Raw genomic sequence first — 22,304 nt, forward strand, 5'->3', positions numbered from 1 at the left:
TCTCATCTATCTTGCAGCTGACCATTTCCCCATGTCTGACCTCTGGCCTGGAACTCCTTCGCCATTCATATGTAACAAACTACCAGTCTCCCCACCTTCAAAACCTTCCTAAAATCACACTTCCTCCAAGAAGCCCTCATTCCCCCAGCTATCCGCCCCTTTTCATTCCCTTCACACCTCGCTGCCTAACCGCTTAAGCATTTTGATAATCACTGCAGCCCTGCAAAAAATATGTCCATATCCTTTACTTATCTTCCATTTCTTTCATCTGTAATCTGTAATTTACTTTAATATCTGTCTCTCCCTTTGGACTATAAGCTACCTTCAGGCATGGATCATGTCTATTGACTCTATTGTATTGTACTCTCCCAAGTGCTTAGTATAGTTCTCTGCACAAAGTACCAGATACAAGTACCTTCCCCAAGGAATTAAGGCTAAAAACTAGTGTTGCTTTTTGAAACAACTATTCTAACATGTATAATGACCAACTCAGCTCACTTTTCATTTTTTAAAAAGTCTCTGCAGGCCCCCCAAAATGACCAGAGTAAGAGATTTTATAGATACCACTTGAGTCTTGACAAGGAATATATACTTTATTCTGGGAGATGGCTACTGCTGCTGATGATAATAATATTTAACACTTAGACTCTATTAATCATTGGTGTGCAATGGGCACTTACTGTGTGTGGAGTATTGTTCTAAGTGTGCTAAATTGTTAGATGCAATCCCTGTCCATTAGGAGTTTCCAGCTGCTTGTTCCAAGCACTGAGCTAAATGCTGAGGTTGATACAATGTAATCCAATCGAACTCTATCCCTGTCTTACATCAGGCTCAGATTCAAAATGGAAGGAGGAATGGAGTTTTTATCACCATTATACAGATGAGAGAACCATCAAGGCGAGTGGTGGAGTTGGGATTAGAACTCAGGTATCCTGAGACCTGATTCCCATTGCTGAGCTCTTTCCAATAGGACAATAATTGACAGATAATTGCTTCCTCCCTCTTCGAAACCTTACTGAAGGCACATTTCCTCCAAGAAGCTTTCCCTGACTAAGCCCTCTTCTCCTCTTCTCCCACGCCCTTCTGCGTCACTCTTCCTTGCTCCTTCATTCATCCTCCCTTTCATCCCTAGAGCATACGTCTATATCTGTGTGGATTTGTAATTTATTCATTTATTCATTTATATTAATGTCTGTTTCACCTCTAGCCTGTGAGCTCATTGTGGGCAGGAATGTGTCTTACACTGTGCACTCTTAAATGCTTAGTGCTCTGGATACAGTAAGCATTCAATAAACACAATTGAATGAATGAATGAATGAAAAGCCAAGCTGCTTTCATATGATCCTCAGCCCTAAATGCCTCCATCACTGATATTTCACAAAGCAGTGAAACAATGGACTCTACTCTAAAAATCGGAGCGTTGTTGCCAGAATTCAATTTAATTTTCAGTGCACTAGTAATTAAAGTGATCCTTTTGCTCTACTGGGTTCTCCATAATAAATCAGTGACAGACAAAAGAACTTGCAATAGAACAAAAATTGATTTTTTTTTAACATCCACGTATTTTTCAGGAAAATTTTAAAAGTTCATGGGAAGCATTTATTTCTAGAATAAAAGAAGTCCTTATTTCTATTTCTACACCACTCAGTTTTTTGTGACAATGAGAGAGGCAATCAGCGAAGTTCAAAAAGGTGGTTAAGGTACTTTTTTTCTTTGAGAGGTCTCACTATTCTGGGACAAAGTCACCTTTGAAAAATGGGGACTCAATCCCTGTACTCCCGCCTTACTTAAACTATGAACCCCATGTGGGATAGGGACTGTGTCTATCCTGAAAACTTGTATCAATCTCAGAGTTTAGAACACTGGTTGACACATAGCAAGCAAGTGATAATGGTAATTGTGGTATTTGTTAAGTGCTTACTATGTTCCAGGCACTGTGCAAAGGGCTGAGATGGATACAAGCAAATCAGGTTGGTCACAGTCCTTGTCCCATGTTGGGTTCACAGCCTCAATCCCCATTTTACAGATGAGGTTACAGACACAGAGAAGTGAAATGACTTACCCAAGGTCACATAGACAAGTGAAGGAGCCGGAGTTAGATCCCATGACCTTCTTACTCCCAGGCCTGTGCTGCTTAATAATAATAATGATAATAAATCATGCCAATTTTAATTCTGGCATGGCAGCACGAAGACCAGTTGTAAAGTGATAGTGGGAATTGTGAATAGTCTTTCCCACTTCACCTCAGACAGGGGGGAGGGAGAAAAAGGCACAACTAACTCTACTCATATTCCAGCCAGAAGTTATTCTTCCAGAAGAAGGAAGAGGTTTTGCAAGAAATAATAAAAAGTGGATTTTGGCGTTAAACCTGTGTCCTCTTAATTCAGTTTGGGTGGAATGATGAGGAAGAGTCTTGTTTCTCCAGATGGGTGTATCTTTTCAACTTACTTAGTTAAATGTTTTTTTTGGGGGGTGGGGGGAGGGAGAGAAAGAGGAGGGGACCATATATGTTTTTGGTTTAGAATGCTTGCATTTCTTTGCCAGACATTCAGAGGCCTGAATGAAAAGTTGGGCCTGTGTTCCATCTCTTAAAACCCTCTGCTGTGCCAAGATGGAGAAGGAAGCTGCTGAGCTCTTTAAAGCCATCTGATGGTCATGGGAGAAAAATTCTCTCAAGCTCTCTTTTTCCTATATGGCACTGAAGTTGCCTAGACCCTTCAAGGGGATCCTAGACAGAAAAAGAAAAAAAAAAAAAAAAAACACAAGAAAAAAACAAAACAAAACAAGAAAGAAAAGGTTGAATCACTGCTATGGTACATATGATAAACTTTGTTGTGTTATTTCAGGAAGATATGACTAGAGACAGACAACACAACAAATTAATTTGGAATAAAACCACTTTAAAATATGTATAAAACTCTCTTTGTGACAGCTGATGGACACACCATTGTAAAAGTTCCTCACAGATGATGATCGTATCAGTGATAATGACAAAATTTATAGTCTGTACTTCAGCAATGTGCAATATGAAATGCATTCAAATGTTTTTATAGCTATCACTAAATTTAAATAATTTAAAATACCACATCCTTTACCTAGCAGTTTATTTTTCAGCAGTATTCTAGAAGGCAGATTTACTTCTGATGCCTCAGTTAAAACTATTTTTTGACTTTGGAATTAAATTCAGAATTTCAGGGCAGTGAAAAGCACCCCTAGGTAATTGTTGCTGCTTGATGATCTGAACGTAATTTTTTTTGGAACTCACTTCAGGAAAATGACCTCGCCACCTCATTCTGAAAGAACATTCCTCTGGATGACGTTGTTATTGGACTGACATGGCTGTATTCTAGAATATGATAGCAGAGGTTGGGACAATGGGCAAGAGAAAACCATCAAACTTTGATTCGGGTCTTTGGAATGGCTTTGTAGATGGGCTGCCTGTTTGATCTGTGTGGTTGCTTGTATATTCGTTTGAAAAACTGTGACAGTACAATCACAGGAGAAGCAGCATTTCCTGGTGGATCGAGCATGGGCCTGGATGTCAGAGGGACCTGGTTCTAATTCTAGCTCCACCACTTGTCTGCTGTGTGTTCTTGGGCGAGTTACTTCACTACACTGTGCCTCAATTACCTCATGTGTAAAATGGGGATCAAGACTGTGAGATCCATGCAGGACAAGTACTCTGTCCAACCTGATTTGCTTGTATCCACCCCAGCATTTAGTACAGTGCCTGCCGCATCATATGCACTTAATAAATACCACAATTATTATTATTAATCACAACCCTGTTGACCCAAGACACAAAAATTTGGTTTAGAGGAGAAAAACACTAAACCTGCTGTAGGCAAGGATTGTCTCTCTTGATTGCTTTATTGTACTTTCCAATACAATGCAGAGCACTGCACAAAATAAGCGCTCAATAAATACAATTGAATGAATGAATGAAATATTAAATTAAGCAATTAATTAAAAATAAATAACTGAAGATTTAATAATTTTTTTTAGCTATTTAGCAGGTATATACCAGGGTACATTTCACAGATCTACAACTGTGAACTTTGATATCCTGGACTACGACTGACTGACAAGGCAAAGTGAATACAAATATCTGCCAATGAGAAATGCAATCAGAGTGCTTCTGCAGTCAGACAGATTCTCACATATATCCAAAAAACATGGAAAAAATGGCTCATGGAACCATGGATTTCATTCAGGCCATGGCCTGGATGCTGATGCAGTGGGCTAATTTGCAAAAGATCTTCATCCCTAGGATATCCAAGGGAGAAAATTCTGATAGGTTGGTGTGAACTACATCATCACAACAATTAGTCAATAAATCAATGGTATTTATGGAATGTATGTGTACGTATGTGTGGCTCTCTGATCTCGTTGTGGGCAGGAATTGTCGATCTCTATTGCTGTATTCTACTTTCACAAGTGTTTAGTACAATGTTCTGCATATAGTAAGTGCTTAATAAATATGATTGAATGAATGGATGAATGGTCCCACGAGTGACTGAGTGTCTCATTTCACAAGCCCCACCCCCAGGAGTCCAGCCCCAAATTGATTCCCAACTTTATAGTGAAAAAGAGTCACCCCAGCTCTCCCCTTTCATTTTACTTTACTAGGCTCACTTGGCAAATTGAATTTTCAACTTTAATCCCGCAATGCACTTTCAAAAAAAAATCAACTCTTTTTTGAACTTGAATGATAAAGCTTTCTATTTTGCAGCTTCAGGGTTTGACTTATTAATGGACATACCATGGCTCGCAAGATTGAGCTAGGAAAAGCCCACCTAGACAAGAAGAGAAAATTTCAATTCATCTTAGAATAGTTAGTGCATCAAGGATCTGTTAAAATGTTTAATATGGATAGCCTGCTTCATAATTAGTATAACCAGCCTCAGATAATTAGGATAACAGGCGCTGAGGTAAAATGTGATGTGTACATTTAAAATAGTACCGAAATAGCCACAGCAATGATTTCATTTTAACTCAATTTTGGAAACTCCATTGGGTGAGTAATAAAGTCACAGCTGGCTAAACTGCTAATTGGAAGATGAAGGTTTGAAAACAGGCCCACATTTTAACCTATTTAAGACTTCATGCACTACATAAAAATGGACAAATTTTCTAATAACTCTAACATACAGACCTCATTTTTGAAATTACATGCTGCAGAGACCACGTTAACAAGAACATTTATAAAAAAGAAAAAAAAAATTACCTATAAGATACCGCTTATAGAGTAAGCATGTAGACAGCATGAAGAATGAACACAGTTAGGGTTTGATTCACTGAAAATGGGAATACATTTCTGGCTTAATGCAAAGTTAATATGCACCACTGAAAGACTGTTTACTGGAGGAATAATAATAACCTTCTAGATTTTTGTAATATTCCAACACAAGAACCCACCAATGGGTTTTTGCACATACTAATTATTCCAAATAGTGACTATTTACTGAACAAAGGGTTGGCTTCTAAGTCAGCAATTCCAACCATCTTTGCAAAGTGAAAGGTGCCTAAGTGATTAAAAATAATGATGAATGATTTTTCAAATTGACAAATCCACTGAAAATTGATGGGACCGATGTGGTTTCTCATCCATGTCTTCCATACTACATATTGTTGCCCAGAGAATACACTAAAAAATCTGCAAAGAAAATCCCATAGCTTTCTTCACTGATATATTTAGAAGTCAATCTTTTTATACCTGTCTCCCCATTCGGGGGAAAGCTCTCTGTGGGCAGGGGACATGCCACCTCTCAAGTTTTGTACTTTCCAGGTGCTTAGGAAAGTTTATTGTGCTAAACGTGAACTCACTGCACTCTCAAATCTTCTCCTTCCTTTGTGTTCTGTCTCATGATTGACAACGGCATCATCCTCCTGCTTCTAAACCTGCAATCTATTATCCTTGACTCCTTCCCAACCCGCTTAATCAGTCACAAAGTACTGTGAATTCTTTCTTCGGAACATTTCCAGAATTCGCCCCTTCTTTTCCAAATAAGCTGCCACTTTGCTAGTCCAAGCACTTGTCAAATTCCACCTCACCTATTTTATCAGCCTCCTCGCTGACCTCCCTGCCTCCAGACTCTGCTTCCTGGATCATTTTTCTAAAACACTGTTTTGCCCTCACCTCCCCACTCCTCAGAGCTTCCAGTGGTTTACCTTTTCTCTCCACATCAAGCAGAAACTCCTGACTGTTGTTTTTAAAACCCACAGCCAACTCTTGCTCCACAAGTTACTGGTCACTCCTTTCCCATTAATAATGTTGGTATTTGTTAAGCGCTTACTATGTGCAAAGCACTGTTCTAAGCTCTGGGGTAGATATAGGGTAATCAGGTTGTCCCACGTGAGGCTCACAGTTAATCCCCATTTTGCAGATGAGGTAACTGAGGCACAGAGAAGTTAAGTGACTTGCCCACAGTCACACTCTGCTTTCACTTTTCATTTTTTCTCAAGCCACTCTACTCATTATACCTAGTTCTCACTCCTATAACTGTCAACTCGTGTCCTGGAATGCCCTCCCTTCTCACCTCCGCCAAACTAACTCTCTTGCCCTCTTCAAAGCCCTACTGAGAGCTCACCTCCTCCAAGAAGCCTTCCCAGACTGAGCTTCCGTTTTCCCTCTGCTCCCTCTGCTCCCTCTGCTCCCTCTGCTCCCTCTCTGCTCCCCCTTCACCTCCCCTCAGCTAAATCCCCTTTCCTTCTGCTCCTCCTCCTCTCTCTTCTCCTCAGCACTGTGCTCATTTGTATAGATTTTTATTACCCTATTTATTTTGTTAAAGAGGTGTCCAACTTCTTGATCTATTTATAGTGATTATGTTGTCTTGTTTTTGTCCGTCTGTCTCCCCCGTTTAGACTGTAAACCCTTCATTGGGCAGGGATTGTCTCTATCTGTTGCCAAATTGTACATTCCAAGCGCTTAGTACAGTGCTCTGCACATAGTAAGCCCTCAATAAATACTACTGAATGAATGAACGAATGAACTCTTGCTCATTCCTTCCCTTCTGCCTGCAACTTTATTCCTTTTACATCCATTAAAAGAATGCTCTTCCTATCTTTAAAGCCCATCTAAAATTAGTTCTCCTCCAGGAGGCCTGACCTGATCAATTCCTCACCTCCTCACATTATTTCCCCTCCTACTGTTCTTTCCAGGACTTGGAGAGCAAATGATCCCTTCGATACTCACGCTCTACCTCCCCTGACATTTACGTAGAGTGGTTTCAATTATGCTGTCTCCCTCTACCTCTAAATTAGTTTAGTATCTGTTTCCCCTGCAAAATTGAATCTTGGCTTAGAAGAGAGAGCATGGGCCTAGGCCTCAGTAGCTCTGAGTTCTAATTCTGGTTCCTCCACTTGTCTGACTTTGAACAAGTCATTATTTAACTTCGGTTACCTCATTTGTAAAATGGGGATTAAGATGATGAGCCTCAGTTACCTCATCTGTAAAAAGAGAATTAAGACTGTGAACCCCATGAGGGACCTAAACTGTGTCCAACCTGATTATCTTGTACCTACTTCACTGCTTAGTACAAGCCCCATGAGCCCCATGTGGGACAGAGACTGTGTCCATCCTGATTATCTTGCTTCACGGGAAGCAGCATGGCTCATTGGAAAGAGGATGGGCTTGGGAGCCAGAGGTCATGGGTTTGAATTCCGGCTCTGCCACTTGTCAGCTGTGTAACTGTGGGCAAGTCACTTCACTTCTCTGTGCCTCAGTTTCCTCATCTGTAAAGTGGGGATTAAGACTGTGAGCCCCACGTGAGATAACCTGATTACCTTGTATCCCCCCCAGCGCTTAGAACAGTGCTTGGCACATGGTAAATGCTTAACAAATACCAACATTATTATTATTATTATTCTACCCTACCACTTAGTACAATGCTTGGCACATAATAAGCCCTTAATGAAGACCGTATTAATTAAATGTTAGCTTTCTACTATCAGGTTAAGAATCGATGAGTCAAGAAGAGCCTTTGGTGGGCTAAACTGAATGCTTGGTGTTATGAAAGGCTTTACTTGGACAAGATGTTCAGCTAGCCTAAGCCCTGTTCCAGGCCTTCGTAAACTGGAACCAGCATTGGAATCCAGGCTCCCATCTAGAGGACTGGGCGAGGTCACTGTCTAGTGAACTAGTCCTGTATGCAAATTGGTCATCTAAAATCCCACCATCCTGTTGTAGACAAGGTCCTCCTGGGCAAGGGGGCTACCCCAGGTGATGGGCAAGAAGCAATGTGGTCTAGTGGAAAGGGCACAGGCCTGGGAGTCTGAAGGACCGGGGTTCCAATCCTGGCTCCGACACTCGTATGCTGCGTGACCTTGGATAAGTAACTTAAGTTCTCTGGGCCGCAGTTCTCTCATCTGTCAAATGGGGATTAAGATTCTGAGCCCTAAATGGAACAGGGACTGTATCCAATCTCATTATCTTCTATCTACCCCAACACACAGAAGAGTATCTGGCACATAACACTTAACAAATATATCATTAATTAACTTCTCCAGGCCTCAACCTCCTCATCTATAAAATGAGAATTCAGTACATATTATCTCTCCTACTTAGACTGTAAGGCCTACAAGAGAGAAGGCTGGTTTCTAACTTGATTATCTTGTCTCTATCTCCTCGCTTAGGACAGTGCTTCATACATAATCAATTTTAAATACAATGGTTATCGATCAATCATTTGTATTTTTTGAACACTTACTACATAACAATAATAATAATAATGATAATGTTGATATTTGTTAAGTGTTTACTATGTGGAGAGCACTGTTCTAAGCCCTGGGGTAGATACAGAGTAATCAGGTTGCCCCACGTGAGGCTCACAGTTAATCCCCATGTTACAGATGAGGGAACTGAGGCACAGAGAAGTGAAGTGACTCGCCCACAGTCACACAGCTGCCAAGTGGCAGAGCCGGGATTCAAACCCATGACCTCTGACTCCCAAGCCTGGGCTCAAGCACTGTACTAAGCACTTGGGAGAGCACAATACAACAGAATTAGCAAATGTGTACCCTACCCATGGAGAGCTTACAGTCTATCATTAGTGTTCCCCAGCTTGGCTCCTCATAACTGGAAGTGAGCAGAGAGAAAGATGGCATAGCATTCAGAAAATGTCATTGAGAGATGAGGGGGCAGACAAGGAATGATTCAAACCTGATCAATATTTGCCCTCCAGGTGTTTAAAACCTAACAAGGGAAGTTGGGATTTCACAAAGAGAATGACATAAAAACAGAAAACCTGCAGTACTATAGTTGGTCTGGAAATAGTCACCAGTGTGCTAAGGTTCTGGCACACAAATGGGGCAGAGGAAGAAATGACCCAAGGAGTGTGAGGTGGTTTCTCTAGAAGGAGGAAAAAAAAGGCTTGGGTGACAGTTGGAATAGGCTAATTATGAGAAATACAAAGCAGATTCACAGAGAACAAATATAATAGGAGTTCACTGTATTTTCTTCATGTAGCTGAGATTCTGATAAAAAAAAAGTTTAACAGTCAGAGGTATGTCCTCCCTCTCTAACTTCCCCTCCAAGGATGGTGAAAGGGTCAAAGGGCCTGATTTGCTAGAAACTCATCCCAAAGATCTCCTTGTAGATAATTCCAAGGAGAAAGCTTTTTCACATTTGACCTGAAACAGAAAACAGATGCTAAACCTGTCAATTATCCACAGTGAAATAAGAAAAGGGGAAGGGAAGGTATCTGTAAGTGTAAATCCTTCTTTCCCATTTTTTCACTGATGACATTTCAGTTTGACATTTTAAAGAAATAGCGTGGCCTAGTGGGAAGACCTTGGGCCTGGGAGTCAGAGAATTCTGATTCTAGCTCTGCAAATTGCCTGTTGGGTGACCTTGGGGAAGTCGCTGAACTTTTCGGTCCCTCAGTTTCATCATCTGTAAAATGAGGATTAAATACAGGTTTTCACTTCCTACTTGGACTGTGAACCTCCCGTGGGACAGGAACGGTGTCCAATCTGATCAACTTGCATCTACCCCAGCACTTATAACAGTGCTTGAAACATACTAAATGTTTAACAAATACCAGTAAAAAAAAGAGGGGGATGGGAAGAAAATGCATGCAATTTTACAACTTTAATTATCTTTTTCTTTATGTTTAATATACAGAGTGCATTCACTGAAATTGTCATGTTCGAAAATATGACTGATAATTAATCAGAAACAAGAATCAATGGCAACTTCATTTTTGGAAGAATTACATTTTGATAAACAGCTTGGCAGATATTCAAGAAGGGAGACTATATATTCATGGGACAAAATTACTGGCAAAGATGCGGGTCACAGGCTTAAAATTCAGCTCCAATTTACCCAGAGTGAAATAATGTGAATTGAGCTATCCGAACAATAAATTAATGACAATCATGAAGGAATACTACATTATTTTGTATGCATTTAACTTTTTTTCCCCTCCTATTTGTAAAAACAAACCATGTCTACCTAATTGTCATTTAACTACTCTAAATAGATTTCTGATTTTTGGTAGGTATCAAATGCATAAAAAGCTGACAAGCGACATATTCAATATCTATCACTTTTGTTAGGAAAGTTATTTTAAAAGAGAATGGTATTTTAAAATTAGGAGATGACACTCAAATTCCCACCAATGTTTTTGTAGCTGTAAATATATCTAGTCCAATTATTTGAATGTGTGTTATGGGAGTAGAAAGGTTAAACACAGCAGAGAATAGAAGAGTAAGAGAAACAAAGAAGAGGTGGATTAAGCCAAAATTAGCTACCAAAAAAAGAGAAATTAAAGGAATAAAAATCAATACATTGGTGGAATTCATTCAATCATATTTATTGAGCACTTACTGTGTGCAAAGCATTGTACTAAGTGCTGGGAATGGAAAATTCAGTGGAATGTACTGCTGAAACTTTTCACTTCGACTGCAGAGTGGTCTGAGTTGTGACCACTTGAACAAAAGTCCTCCACCAGGCTATCTGCACCTGGAGGGCAGAGATTATTGTCTAGGAGCTGCACTGTGTTAATAATATTATGGTATTTGTTAAGTACTTACTATGTGCCAAGCTCTATTCTAGGAACAGGGGTAAACACAATGTAATCAGGTTTTCCCACGAGGGGCTTACAGTCTCAATCCCCATTTTATAGATGAGGTAACTGAGGCCCAGAGAGGTTAAGTGCCTTGGCTAAGGTCACACAGCAGACAAGTGACAGAGGCAGGATTAGAACCCACAACCTCTGACTCCCTAGCCCATGCTCTTACCACCAGGCTTTCCATGTGGTCTGCACAGAGTAGCTCTCAATAAATGCTGGTGACTATTTCGTTTTTTAATGGTTAAGCATTCACTGTGTGTTAAGAACTGTCTAAGCACTGGCATAGACAAGTTGTTCAAGTTAGACCCAGCTCCTGTCTCACTGGGGGCTCACATTTTAATTAAGAGGGAGCACAGGTATTGAACTTTCACATTTCCTTTCGTTCATGTTCACGAATGTCTGATAATTTTATCCCTTTTTCTTCAAACTTAAACCTCAGATTAGACCCTCTCCTCATTTAGGGTATGCATAATCACAAAATTAGTATTATACGTCAAAAACAACCACCATAGCAATGTTTCTCCAATAATCTTTACCTCAGGAGGGAGAATAATATGATTAGATGGATCAGTTTTGTTTTTTTTGTTTTTTTTTTTTTAATTGTATTTGTTAAGCATTTACAATGTTCCAGCCACTGTTCTAACAGCTGGGGAGATACAAACTAATCAGCTTGGACACTCACTGTCTCACATGGGGCTCACAGTCTTAATCTCCATTTTATAGGGGAGGGAACTGAGACACAAAGGAGTTAAATTACTCGCCCAAGGTCAAAGAGCAGACAAGTGACAGAGCTGGGATTAGAAGCCAGGTCCTTATGACTCCTAGGTCCATGGTCTAACCATTAGACCGCACTGCCTTTTTTGTTATACTTCCTGCGCGGGATGTATCTGCATAAATGTCTTCCTTAATAATAGGGAGTTTAACTGGCAACGAGCTAGGTGCTCTACTGATTCTTCCTAGCATTACCCTATTAAAACAATAATGTGACTGACCTTCTCAATTAAATTAGCTGAAAATGATGCAGAAAAGGCATATTTCATGTTTTTGGAGAAAACAGAACCCACTTAGGAAAAAGAGATTACCTAAACCCACATCCACAAATCACAAGACTTAATTTGGACCCCCAATTTAGCCACTAGAAGATTTTTGGAACATCTTACCTCTTCTTATTGGGCAAAGAATAACTTCCTTAATATTTAAATAGTTTGTGACAAACACAATTTTTGACAACTTAATTATTAATATTTTATGAATGGGGGGACAAATAATAATAATATGATTTGTTAAGCACTTAACTATGTATCAAGTACTGTACTAAGTACAAGATAATCAGGTCAGACATAGTTTCTTTTCCACATGGGCCTCTAATTTTCAAAGGGAGGGAGAAAGGCATTTAATATCCATTTTAAAAATTAGGAAACTGAGGTACAGGGAAGACTTAGCCAATGTCACATAGCAGGAAAGTGGCAGAGCACATTCCCTGGCTTATACTCTTTTCACAAAAACACACTGCTCAGATACGCTCATTGGAATAACGTGCTTACTTAAGTTTTCAAAGATTGTTCATGTACACCGTGCTTTCAACTCTTCAGAGAGAGAGAAACATGTTTTAAATTTAGCACATGACTGCTTATAGTCTTAACTGAATTGTGTGTTGAAAGGGATTTTTCAACTTAGAATATAGCCTACAAGTCTTGAACTGATGGTAGATTTATCTGACAGCTGTAGAAAAGCCATGAGACCTGAAGTCTAATTTGTTTTTCTATTAGAAAAGAGGAACAAAGCAGACACTGCAAATGGAGAATTCTTATCAGTGTATTTATGTTACGTCTCTCACTAAAGAATTTAGACACTTCAAGCTGCTCTGAGAAAGTGGGTGCCACAAACGGTATTTGTAGAAAATCAACTCTTTCTGCCTTCTTCACAGTCTTTGAATCAATTGATCAATCCTATTATTGAATACTTACTGTGTGAAGAGTATTGCATTTACCAATGGGAAAATACAATATAGCAGAGTCGGTAGACACACTTCCTTCCCAATAGAAGCTTACAGTCCAGAAGGACAAGTTCTGTTGGTGAATTAATATAATCAGATAGTCTTTGTCATTTTAAGTGCACTGAGGGCAGAAATCCTGTCTTTTATCTCTTATTTTACTTTGCAAAGTATGTAGTCCAGTACACTGAACAGAGTAAATGTTCAGTAATTGTTATTGATCTATGGACTGTAAATTGCTTGTTGATTAGCGGTTGGTTGTGGTCATAGGTGTCAACTCCAAAGAGGTCAAGAAGATTAAAGCTCTCTGATTTTTTTAGCGGGATTCTCAACCTTGCTCATCCCAAATATCTGAATTTGTCATTTAGACTGGAAAGAATGACAGTGACTTCTTTCTCACTTGTTTGTCCTTTGAAGCCTGCTCTCTTCCAGTTTTCATCACCTCTTTAAAATCCTTGAGCATCCCCTTTATATTCCTTCACTTAAAATGAAAAGCTGTCACCTGTGGTATTGGTGAAATGCAGGCAGTAACAATGATTGTGTTATTTGTTAAGCACTTGCTATGTGCCAAGCAATGTGCTATGCATTGGGGTAGGTACAAGATCATCAGAATGGACACAGTTCCCTTCCCACATGGGGCTCAAAGTCGGATTGGGATGGAGGATAAGTACTGAATGCCCATTTTACAGTTGAAGAAACTGAGGCTCAGAGAAGTTAAGTAACTTGCACAAAGTCAATCAGCAGACAAGATTAGAATCCAGGTCTCCTGATTACCAGATCTGTGTTCTTTTTACTAGGCCACACTCTTATTACAAACGCTAAGGGGGATGACAAGAATCAAATGAGGCAAGGATTCCTACTCTAGAACAGCTCACAATAGAATAGGAGATAAGAGGTTAGGTAGGAAGGAAGAAAGTGGAGAAGAAAGACTGCAAAAAATGCAGTTACATACTAATCATTTCTTTCAATTTGACCTAAAAATCACTAGCCTGCTGTATGACCTTGGATAAGTCTGTAATCCTTAGACTGTAAGTCCACTGTGGGCAGGGAATTTGTCTACCAACTCTGTGATATTGTACTCTCCCAAGTGCTTAGATAAGTGCTCTCCTGATAGTAAGAGCTCAATAAACACCACTGATTGACTGAGTCACCTGACCCTCCACTCAGGTTCTTCATCTATAATGGGGATAAAATAACTACTCTCCCTACATCTTAGATTTGTGAACTTCATGTGGGACAGTCACTAGTTCTAATTTAATTGCCTTACATCTACTCCAGTTATTAAGTGAAATGTTAAGACTCCTAAACTTTGTTTCTGGGTGATTCTAATGCTGCCCCTCTAACATGTCACTCAATGTGCAAAAGGGGAGTAAGCAGGAATCTAGTCTGCTTGGAATCATTTGTTCTCCTACACGAGACAGATCATTTTCTACATAAAGGCAGAATCTTATTGCCATCAAGCGGGCAAAAGCAATTAGCTAAAGCAATTATTCTTGCAATTCATGTCTTTCATTTATCATTCAATCATATTTACTGAGCACTTACTGTGTTCAGAGCACTGGAGTAAGTGTTTGGAAAGTACAATTCAGCAACAAAGAGAGACAATCCCTGCCCACATTTGGTGGGTTGAGTCTTTTGATTTCTTTCTAAAAGAAGTATTTCTATCACTGTCCAAGACAAGAAATAGAGCCTTCTAATGGCAAACTGCAAAACTACATTAACTGGCGTTTCAGGGAGTATATCAATCAATTAATGACATTTTTGATAATTTATTGTGTCAGAGCACTGCATTAGGTGCTTGGGAGAGTCAGTAAAAGGAGAATACCTAGGGTCTGATCTCAAGGATCTTCTAACGTAATAACAGAGACAAGGAAGACAGCACCACCCTGACACTCATGGGGGTGTGTGAGGCTCATGGGAAAATTGCCTGGATTCAACTGGGTGGGAGATGATCATTTAGGGGTGACCAAAGATACCTTAATCCCTTCCATAATATCTTATTAATACTTTAAGGCATACCCTTAATCCCTTCCAGTGTGCTTTAGGCAATTCACATGCCTGTTGTGTACCTAGGGAAGGGTTGACAGAGATTTAGATGAAAAAGAAGCAGACTGTGAGAGTGGGCCAAGTGTTGGAGTTGGAGGTGGGAATGGAGAGAGTGTGGTGGGGGACAAGATAATTAGTTTTGGTAAAAAATACATTGTTCGGGGAATAAAAGTTGGCCTTCAGAAGAAAAAGATGATAGGGGAACTAGGTAGGGAATAATGGTTTAGGACAGTTGGAGAGAGTCAAGCCCTTTGGGTTTTCTCTCAGAGCACAAGACTGAGGGGATGAGATGAGGGGATGAGATGATGTGGTTGAGATGACCAGCTCAGAGTTGGAGAGGTGAGATGTTGCGGTGGTTGATGAACAAGCAGTCCTGTGAACAAGCAGTCCCATGTTAGCCCAGTAGGTGGGAATATTAAATTTAAAAAAATGGTAGTATTTATTAAGCACTTACTGTGTGCAAATGACTGTTCTAAGCGCTGGGGGATACGAGGTGATCAGGTTGTCCCAAGTGGGGCTCACAGTTTTAATCCCCACTTTACAGATGAGGTAAGTGATTTAAAAAAGAAGTTAAGTGACTTGCCCAAAGTCACATAGCTGGCAAGTGGTGGAGCCAGGATTAGAACCCACGACCTCTAACTCCCAAGCCCGGCCTCTTTCCACTGAGCCACGCTGCTTACCCAGCTGGCAGCATTGGCAAAGTTGAAATCATAAACATTTCAGAAATGTGAGTTTTTTTATTCTGAGGAATGAATATGTTACCCATTTTAATTACCCTCTTGCACCATCCAAGTAAAGCTGCAAAGAATCATTAGGAGTCAGCAGTATATTTTGAATCTTTTTTTGTTTGTACCTAGACTGGTGATACTGAGGGTGATTATTTTCCCCTCCAGTATCATTTAAGAACTCCACCGAGTGGATTTTTGTCTTTCCTTACACCCTGGAATATGGTTACCTTGGAACTGGGCATTGAATCCTTTGCGCCGATGATTGCTGTCAGATGTGAAATGGAGACGTAACCAATTCTTGCTGCTGATTACAGGAGAAGGAAGGTTCATGCCAGTCAACCTAAGGTAAAAAAACCAAAAAATCTTATTTAAAAACTTGCAAGACCTGCAGCTATATATCTACCACACTTCTTTGGAATAACAATACATCTCACACATCTGGATCAGTGAAATGTAAGATCGAGATTTGATTGAGGTTAAATAATTGAAACTATTCATCCAACTTCAAGGAAAAAGATAGATGGACTGGATTCTCTGCCTACACAAAACTTCCATTCATAGATTCTTTATCCACAATAAAAGTGTAGGATTTCAAAAATGTTGTATTATCTGATTTACTACATATATTTTATTGGATTAATTCTTTAAGCAAATGAGTTTTTTCCATCCAAATGGTCAACTCAAAATGTGCTCTGCTCTAAGAGCCATGATGATCTGCAGCAAAATAAAGACAAGCCCACTGGATTATCTGCTACTAGAATTTTTTTTTTTTTGAGATGAAAATATAAAAATCATAGAAACTTTTCAAAAAGCTTGCAGACTTTCTATCAAAGCAAAATCCATAGAAAAATTAATGCATGACTTTCTAATAAAACACCAAAGTAATATGGACTAGGCAGAATGTCACCAGGGTGCTGTCAAAATGGATAACAAACAAATAATAATTTTTTCATCAAAAAATGCACTAAACAAAAGTAGGGTGAAAGAAATACTTTAGATCAAAGGGGTGTTTCTTCAAAAAATACTCTTTAAACTCTATTTGTTTTTGTTATGAAAAATGATGATAACAATAGTAGTAATAACAAGAACAATATTCATTCAATAGTATTTATTGAGTGATTACTATGTGCAGAGCACTGTACTAGGTGCTTGGAATGTACAATTGGGCAACAGATAAGAGACAGTCCCTGCCCACTGATGGGTTTACAGTCTAATTGGGGGAGACAGACAAAAACAATAGCAATAAATAGAACAAAGTGGATGTATATCTCATTAAAACAATAGCAATAAATAGAATCAAAGGGATGTACATCTCATTAACAAAATAAATAAGGTTGATAGGCAACCACTGGAGGATTTTAAGAAGGGGAGTGACATGCCCAGAGCGTTTCTGCAGGAAGATAAGTCAGGCAAATGAATGAAGAATAGACTGGAGTAGGGAGAGACAGCAGGAAGGGAGATCAGAGGGAAGGCTGACACAATAATCTTGCCGGGATATTATGAGAGCCTGTACCAGTAAGATGGCCCTTTGGGTGGAGAGGAAGGGGCAGATCTTGGTGATATTATAAAGGTGAGACCGGCAGGTCTTGGTGACGGATCGGATGTGTGGGGTGAACGAGAGAGCCGAGTCAAAGATGACACCGAGGTTGCGGGCCCGAGAGGCGGGAAGGATGGTCGTGCCATCCACGGTGATAGGGAAGTCAGGAAGAGGACAGGGCTTGGGAGGGAAGATGAGGAGCACAGTTTTGCTCATGTTGAGTTTTAGGTGGCGGGCAGACATCCAGGTAGAGACGTCCCGGAGGCGGGAGGAGATACGAGCCTGAAGGGAGGGGGAGAGGACAGGGGCGGAGATGTAGATCTGCGTGTCATCTGCGTAGAGATGGTAGTCAAAGCCGTGAGAGCGAATGAGTTCACCGAGGGAGTGAGTGTAAATGGAGAACAGAAGAGGGCCAAGAACTGACCCTTGAGGAACTCCAACAGTTAAAGGATGGGAGGAGGAGGAGGCTCCAGCGAAGGAGACCGAGAATGACCGGCCAGAGAGGTAAGAGGAGAACCAGGAGAGGACAGAGTCCGTATTATTCCATACATCAGAATCCCCACACCCTGCCAAAGGAGCAGGACAGCAGAGTCACCAAGGAGGTAAGAACGTGTCAACAGCATTCACATCTAACCCCACTGATCCCACTCCACCAGTAACTGTGGACTGCTGTCTTAATGGTAATAACTTGCTAATCGCCATTTAGGACTTGCGGATTACCCCAGCTGAGAGCCACTGAGTAGCCACCTATCAGAGGAAATTGAACCGGCCATTGAGTTGACAGATCAGCTGCTGTAGATCACCTGACTCTACTTCTCTTGTACGCTAACCTCAGTCCATGTGCTTTCAATCCCCTGCCCTGCCCAATGCTCTTCCTCATCTCCCTCAGACCACTCCCATCTGACCACTCTCCACTCCATCCCTGTTATTCATTCATTTCATCATATTTATTGAGCACTTACTGTACACAGAACACTGTACTAAATGTTTGGGAAAGTACAACACAAAAATAAACAGTGACATGCCCTCCCACAACGAGCTCACAGTCTAGGGGGGTGAAGGCAGACATGAATACAAATAAATAAAATGACAGACATGTACTTAAGTGTCGCGGGGCTGGGAGGGGGGGAAGAGAAATCAGCGTGATGCAGAAAGCAGCATGGAGTAGTGGATAGAGAATGGGCCTGGGAGTCAGAAGGTAATGGTTCTAATCCAGACTCCACCACTTGTCTGCCCTTTGACCTAGGGCAAGTTATTCCACTTCTCTGGGCCTCAGTTACCTCAGCTGTAAAAGGGATTGAGAGTGTGAGCCCCACATGAGACAGGGACTTTGTCCAATCTGAGTTTCTTGTAACCACCATCAGCACTCAGTACAGTGCTTGGAACATAGTAAGTACTTAAAAAATATCAAAATTATTGTTATCATTATTATTATAACTGGGGGAGGGGGGCATCCGACAGACAATTACTCTTCACACTTTCAAAGCCTTACTGAAGACACATCTCCTCCAAGAAGCCTTCCCAGACTGAACCTCACTTTTCCTCATCTCCAACTCCCTTCTGTGTCACCTTGGTTTGCTCCCTCTGCTCTTTCCCCCCTCTCCCGTTGGATAAAGGATATAAACAAAACTTAAGTTCATATCCTTTATTTTATTTATTTATAATGATGTCTGTCTCTCCCCTCCCCCCAAGACGGTGAGCTTATTGTGAGCAGGGATTTTCACTCTTTATTGCTATATTATACTGTCCCAAGCATTTAGTACAGTGCTCTGCCCACAGTAAGGACTTAATAAAAATGATTGAATGAATGAATGAATACGAACTCTATTGTACTTTCCCAGTCGCTTATTGTGGTGCTCATTAAACACTATGTATTGATTGTCAAATCACAAGTAGGAGGCATAGGAGGAAATTATAGAGTGCAAAGATGTATACATGACTCAATTCTCTGCTCTTATTAGAAACACTTCAATACTTTATAAAGAAATTTTAAAACAAAAAGACTAATAGGATGTTCAGTGACCCACAATTCTTAGATAAATTTGTGAGTAAACTTCATTTCAAAGGAATTTCAAACGTGAACAATCTGGTATTAAAATTTGTCAGAATTCCCCTTTGAAGTATAAAGTTTATTTGAAGCTTTGAAGAAAACATCAAGACTTCAAAATACATTTTTAGTAACATCAACAAGTTATTCACTAAAGTGAGTCTCAATTTATGTATTCAAATAAAAACATTCCTATGTATATTTTAACTGTTCAGTTACATGTTTCTTTACCCCTAAAAGTCAATGTAATGCTATTTGGCAAGATTTCAAAAGAAAACTCTCCAGAAATGTACTATGCCCACTGGTATTTCATAACTTTGATGTTGATGGTGATACATTAATTTAGCACTTCAAAGTTGCTTCTAAGCCAGAAAACCAAAGAAATGGGCAACTTATGTGGTTTCTACTTTTTATTGTTCCAAACATTAGTTGCATTAGACAGATGATACATTGTTTTCTTAGAAAACTGTCTCTTTATTACTTTAAAGAGTTGCAATTTATGTATTTATTTAATACTTGGCTAGGACTTTAGCATCCATTATAGTGTGTTTTAGCTTGGGTGTAAGTTTTTTGTTTTTTTTTTTTTAATCAGACAATTGTTTTGGTCGGCCTCAGCGGGTTAATAATTAGGCATTACTCCAGGCTTGACAACTGACTCAAAAGTTACATTAGTTTTATCACCGTGGATTCTAATCCAGGCTCTGCCACTTGTCTACTGTGTGACCTTGGACAAGTCACTTCATTTATTCATTCATTCAATAGTATTTATTGAACACTTACTATGTGCAGAGCACTGTACTAAGCGCTTGGAATGTACAATTTGGCAACAGGTAGAGACAATCCCTGCCTTTTGACGGGCTTATAGTCTAATCGGGGGACACAGTCGGCCAAAACAATAGCAATAAATACAGTTCACTTCTCTGGGCCTCAGTTGCCTCATCTGTAAATTGGAGATGAAGACTGTGAGCCCCACGTGGGACAACCTGATTACTTTGAATCTATCCCAGTGCTTAGAACAGTGCATGGGACATAATAAGTGCTTAACAAATACCATTATTATTATTATCATTATCATCATCAGTATGTATTGAGCACTTACAGTGAGCAGGGTACTGTAGTGATTAGGCCTATAAAATAAAAAGCAAACAACAAGGTTTCTGACCTCAAGAAGCTTAGACAATAATGTTCCCCGAGGGACTTATAAACTAAATGGAAGATCTGGTAAAATAACTTGGAAAGCAAATGATCTAAATGCATGTTTTCTAAACTATCTCCTCATCTCAATCAAAGCTAGTTCAACTCACTCAAGAAAATGTAATTGGATAACTTACCATTCTCCCTGCCTCTCCAGCCACCCTTCCCGATAAAGAAAACTGTCTGGAACAACTTGTCATCTGAATTAGTCATCTGAATTTGTCTCTGCCCTAAGTGGTTTAGTTAATCAATTGTCCACTTTATTAGAATTCAAAGTAGTTCTGCATTTTGCTTTAGGAAAATAAAGACAGAAAAATTCAAATAGAGCGAACAGTGTTGAATATCTTTTAACATCTGACTTAGTCAAGACAATCTATCAGGTAGTTTAACTAAGAAAACTTCTCCATTCATTCATTCATTCATTCATTCATTCATATTTATTGAGTGCTTACTGTGTGCAGAGCAGTGTACTAAGCACTTGGAAAGTACAATTTGGCAACAGATAGAGACAATTCCTACCTAACAATGGGATCACAGTTTAGAATGGGAAGACAACAAAACAAAACCGAACAAGTAGACAGGCATCAATACCATATAAATAAATAAATAGAATTATAGATATATACACATCATTAATAAAACAAATAGAGTAATAAGTACATACCAATATACACAAGTGCTGTGGGGAGGGGAAGGGGATAGAGCAGAGAAAGGGAGTAGTTGGTGATGGGGAGGGGAGGAGGAGCAGAGGCAAATGTAAGTAATCAATCAATCGTATTTCTGGAGTTGTAACTGTGTGCATGGTACTGCACTAGGACTTGGGGGAGTAAAATAGAATTGTAGAACATTCATTCAATAGTATTTATTGAGCACTTACTATGTGCAGAGCACTGTACTAAGCGCTTGGAATGTACAATTCGGCAAGAGATAGAGACAATCCCTGCCCAACAATGGGCTCACAAAACATGAGCTCACAATGGTCTCACAATGGGCTCACAAATCGGTTCACAAATGGGCTCATAAATGGGCTCACAAACAATGGGCTCAGAAAACAAAACATTTCTAAACATGATCCCTACCCTTGAAGAGTTTATTATCTAATGGGGAAAACAAGGACTAAAATAAGTTACAGATAAGGGAACAGACTATATGAATGGAGAAGTAGCGTGGCTTAGTGGAAAGAGCCTGGGCTTGGGAGTCAGAGGTTGTGGGTTTCAATTCCTGCTCCGTCACTTCTCAGCTGTGTGACTTTGTACACAAGTGGACAGGCATCATTACCATCAGAATTTCTCTGTTCCTCAGTTACCTCATCTGTAAAATGGGGATTAAAACTGTGAACCCACATGGGACAGCCTGATTACCTGGTATGTACCTCAGCACTTAGAACAGTGCTTGGCACAAAGTAAGCACTTAACAAATGCCATCATCATTATTATTATACTATTTGCCTAAGTGCTGTATGGATAGACCTGGAGGGATGGAATATCCCTGTGCTTAGCAGGTATGGATTTAAATACACACGTGATGCAGAAGGAGGGAGTATAAAATGGGGAGATGAGAGATTAGTAAGGGAAGGCTTCTTGGAGGAGAAATAATCTCTGTAGGGCTTCGGAGATGGGGACACATTTGGTATGTTAGGCTAGAAATGGCGGAGAATGCCAGGTAGGAGAAGGGGTAGATGGCGAGA

General features: G+C 39.9%; 1 protein-coding gene across 1 annotated transcript in view; it reads right to left on the reverse strand.

Moving 5' to 3' along the window:
* CSMD1 (CUB and Sushi multiple domains 1) overlaps positions 1-22,304 on the reverse strand; it is a 1,410,881-nt gene that overhangs the window by 506,250 nt on the left and 882,327 nt on the right. The window contains exon 7 of the mRNA XM_029051790.2: positions 16,067-16,179. Within this exon, the coding sequence (XP_028907623.1) occupies positions 16,067-16,179 (113 nt within the window). The remainder of the gene's footprint in view (positions 1-16,066; positions 16,180-22,304) is intronic.

Source organism: Ornithorhynchus anatinus, chromosome X1, assembly GCF_004115215.2.
Source record: "Ornithorhynchus anatinus isolate Pmale09 chromosome X1, mOrnAna1.pri.v4, whole genome shotgun sequence".
NCBI classification, from domain to species: Eukaryota; Metazoa; Chordata; class Mammalia; order Monotremata; family Ornithorhynchidae; genus Ornithorhynchus; species Ornithorhynchus anatinus.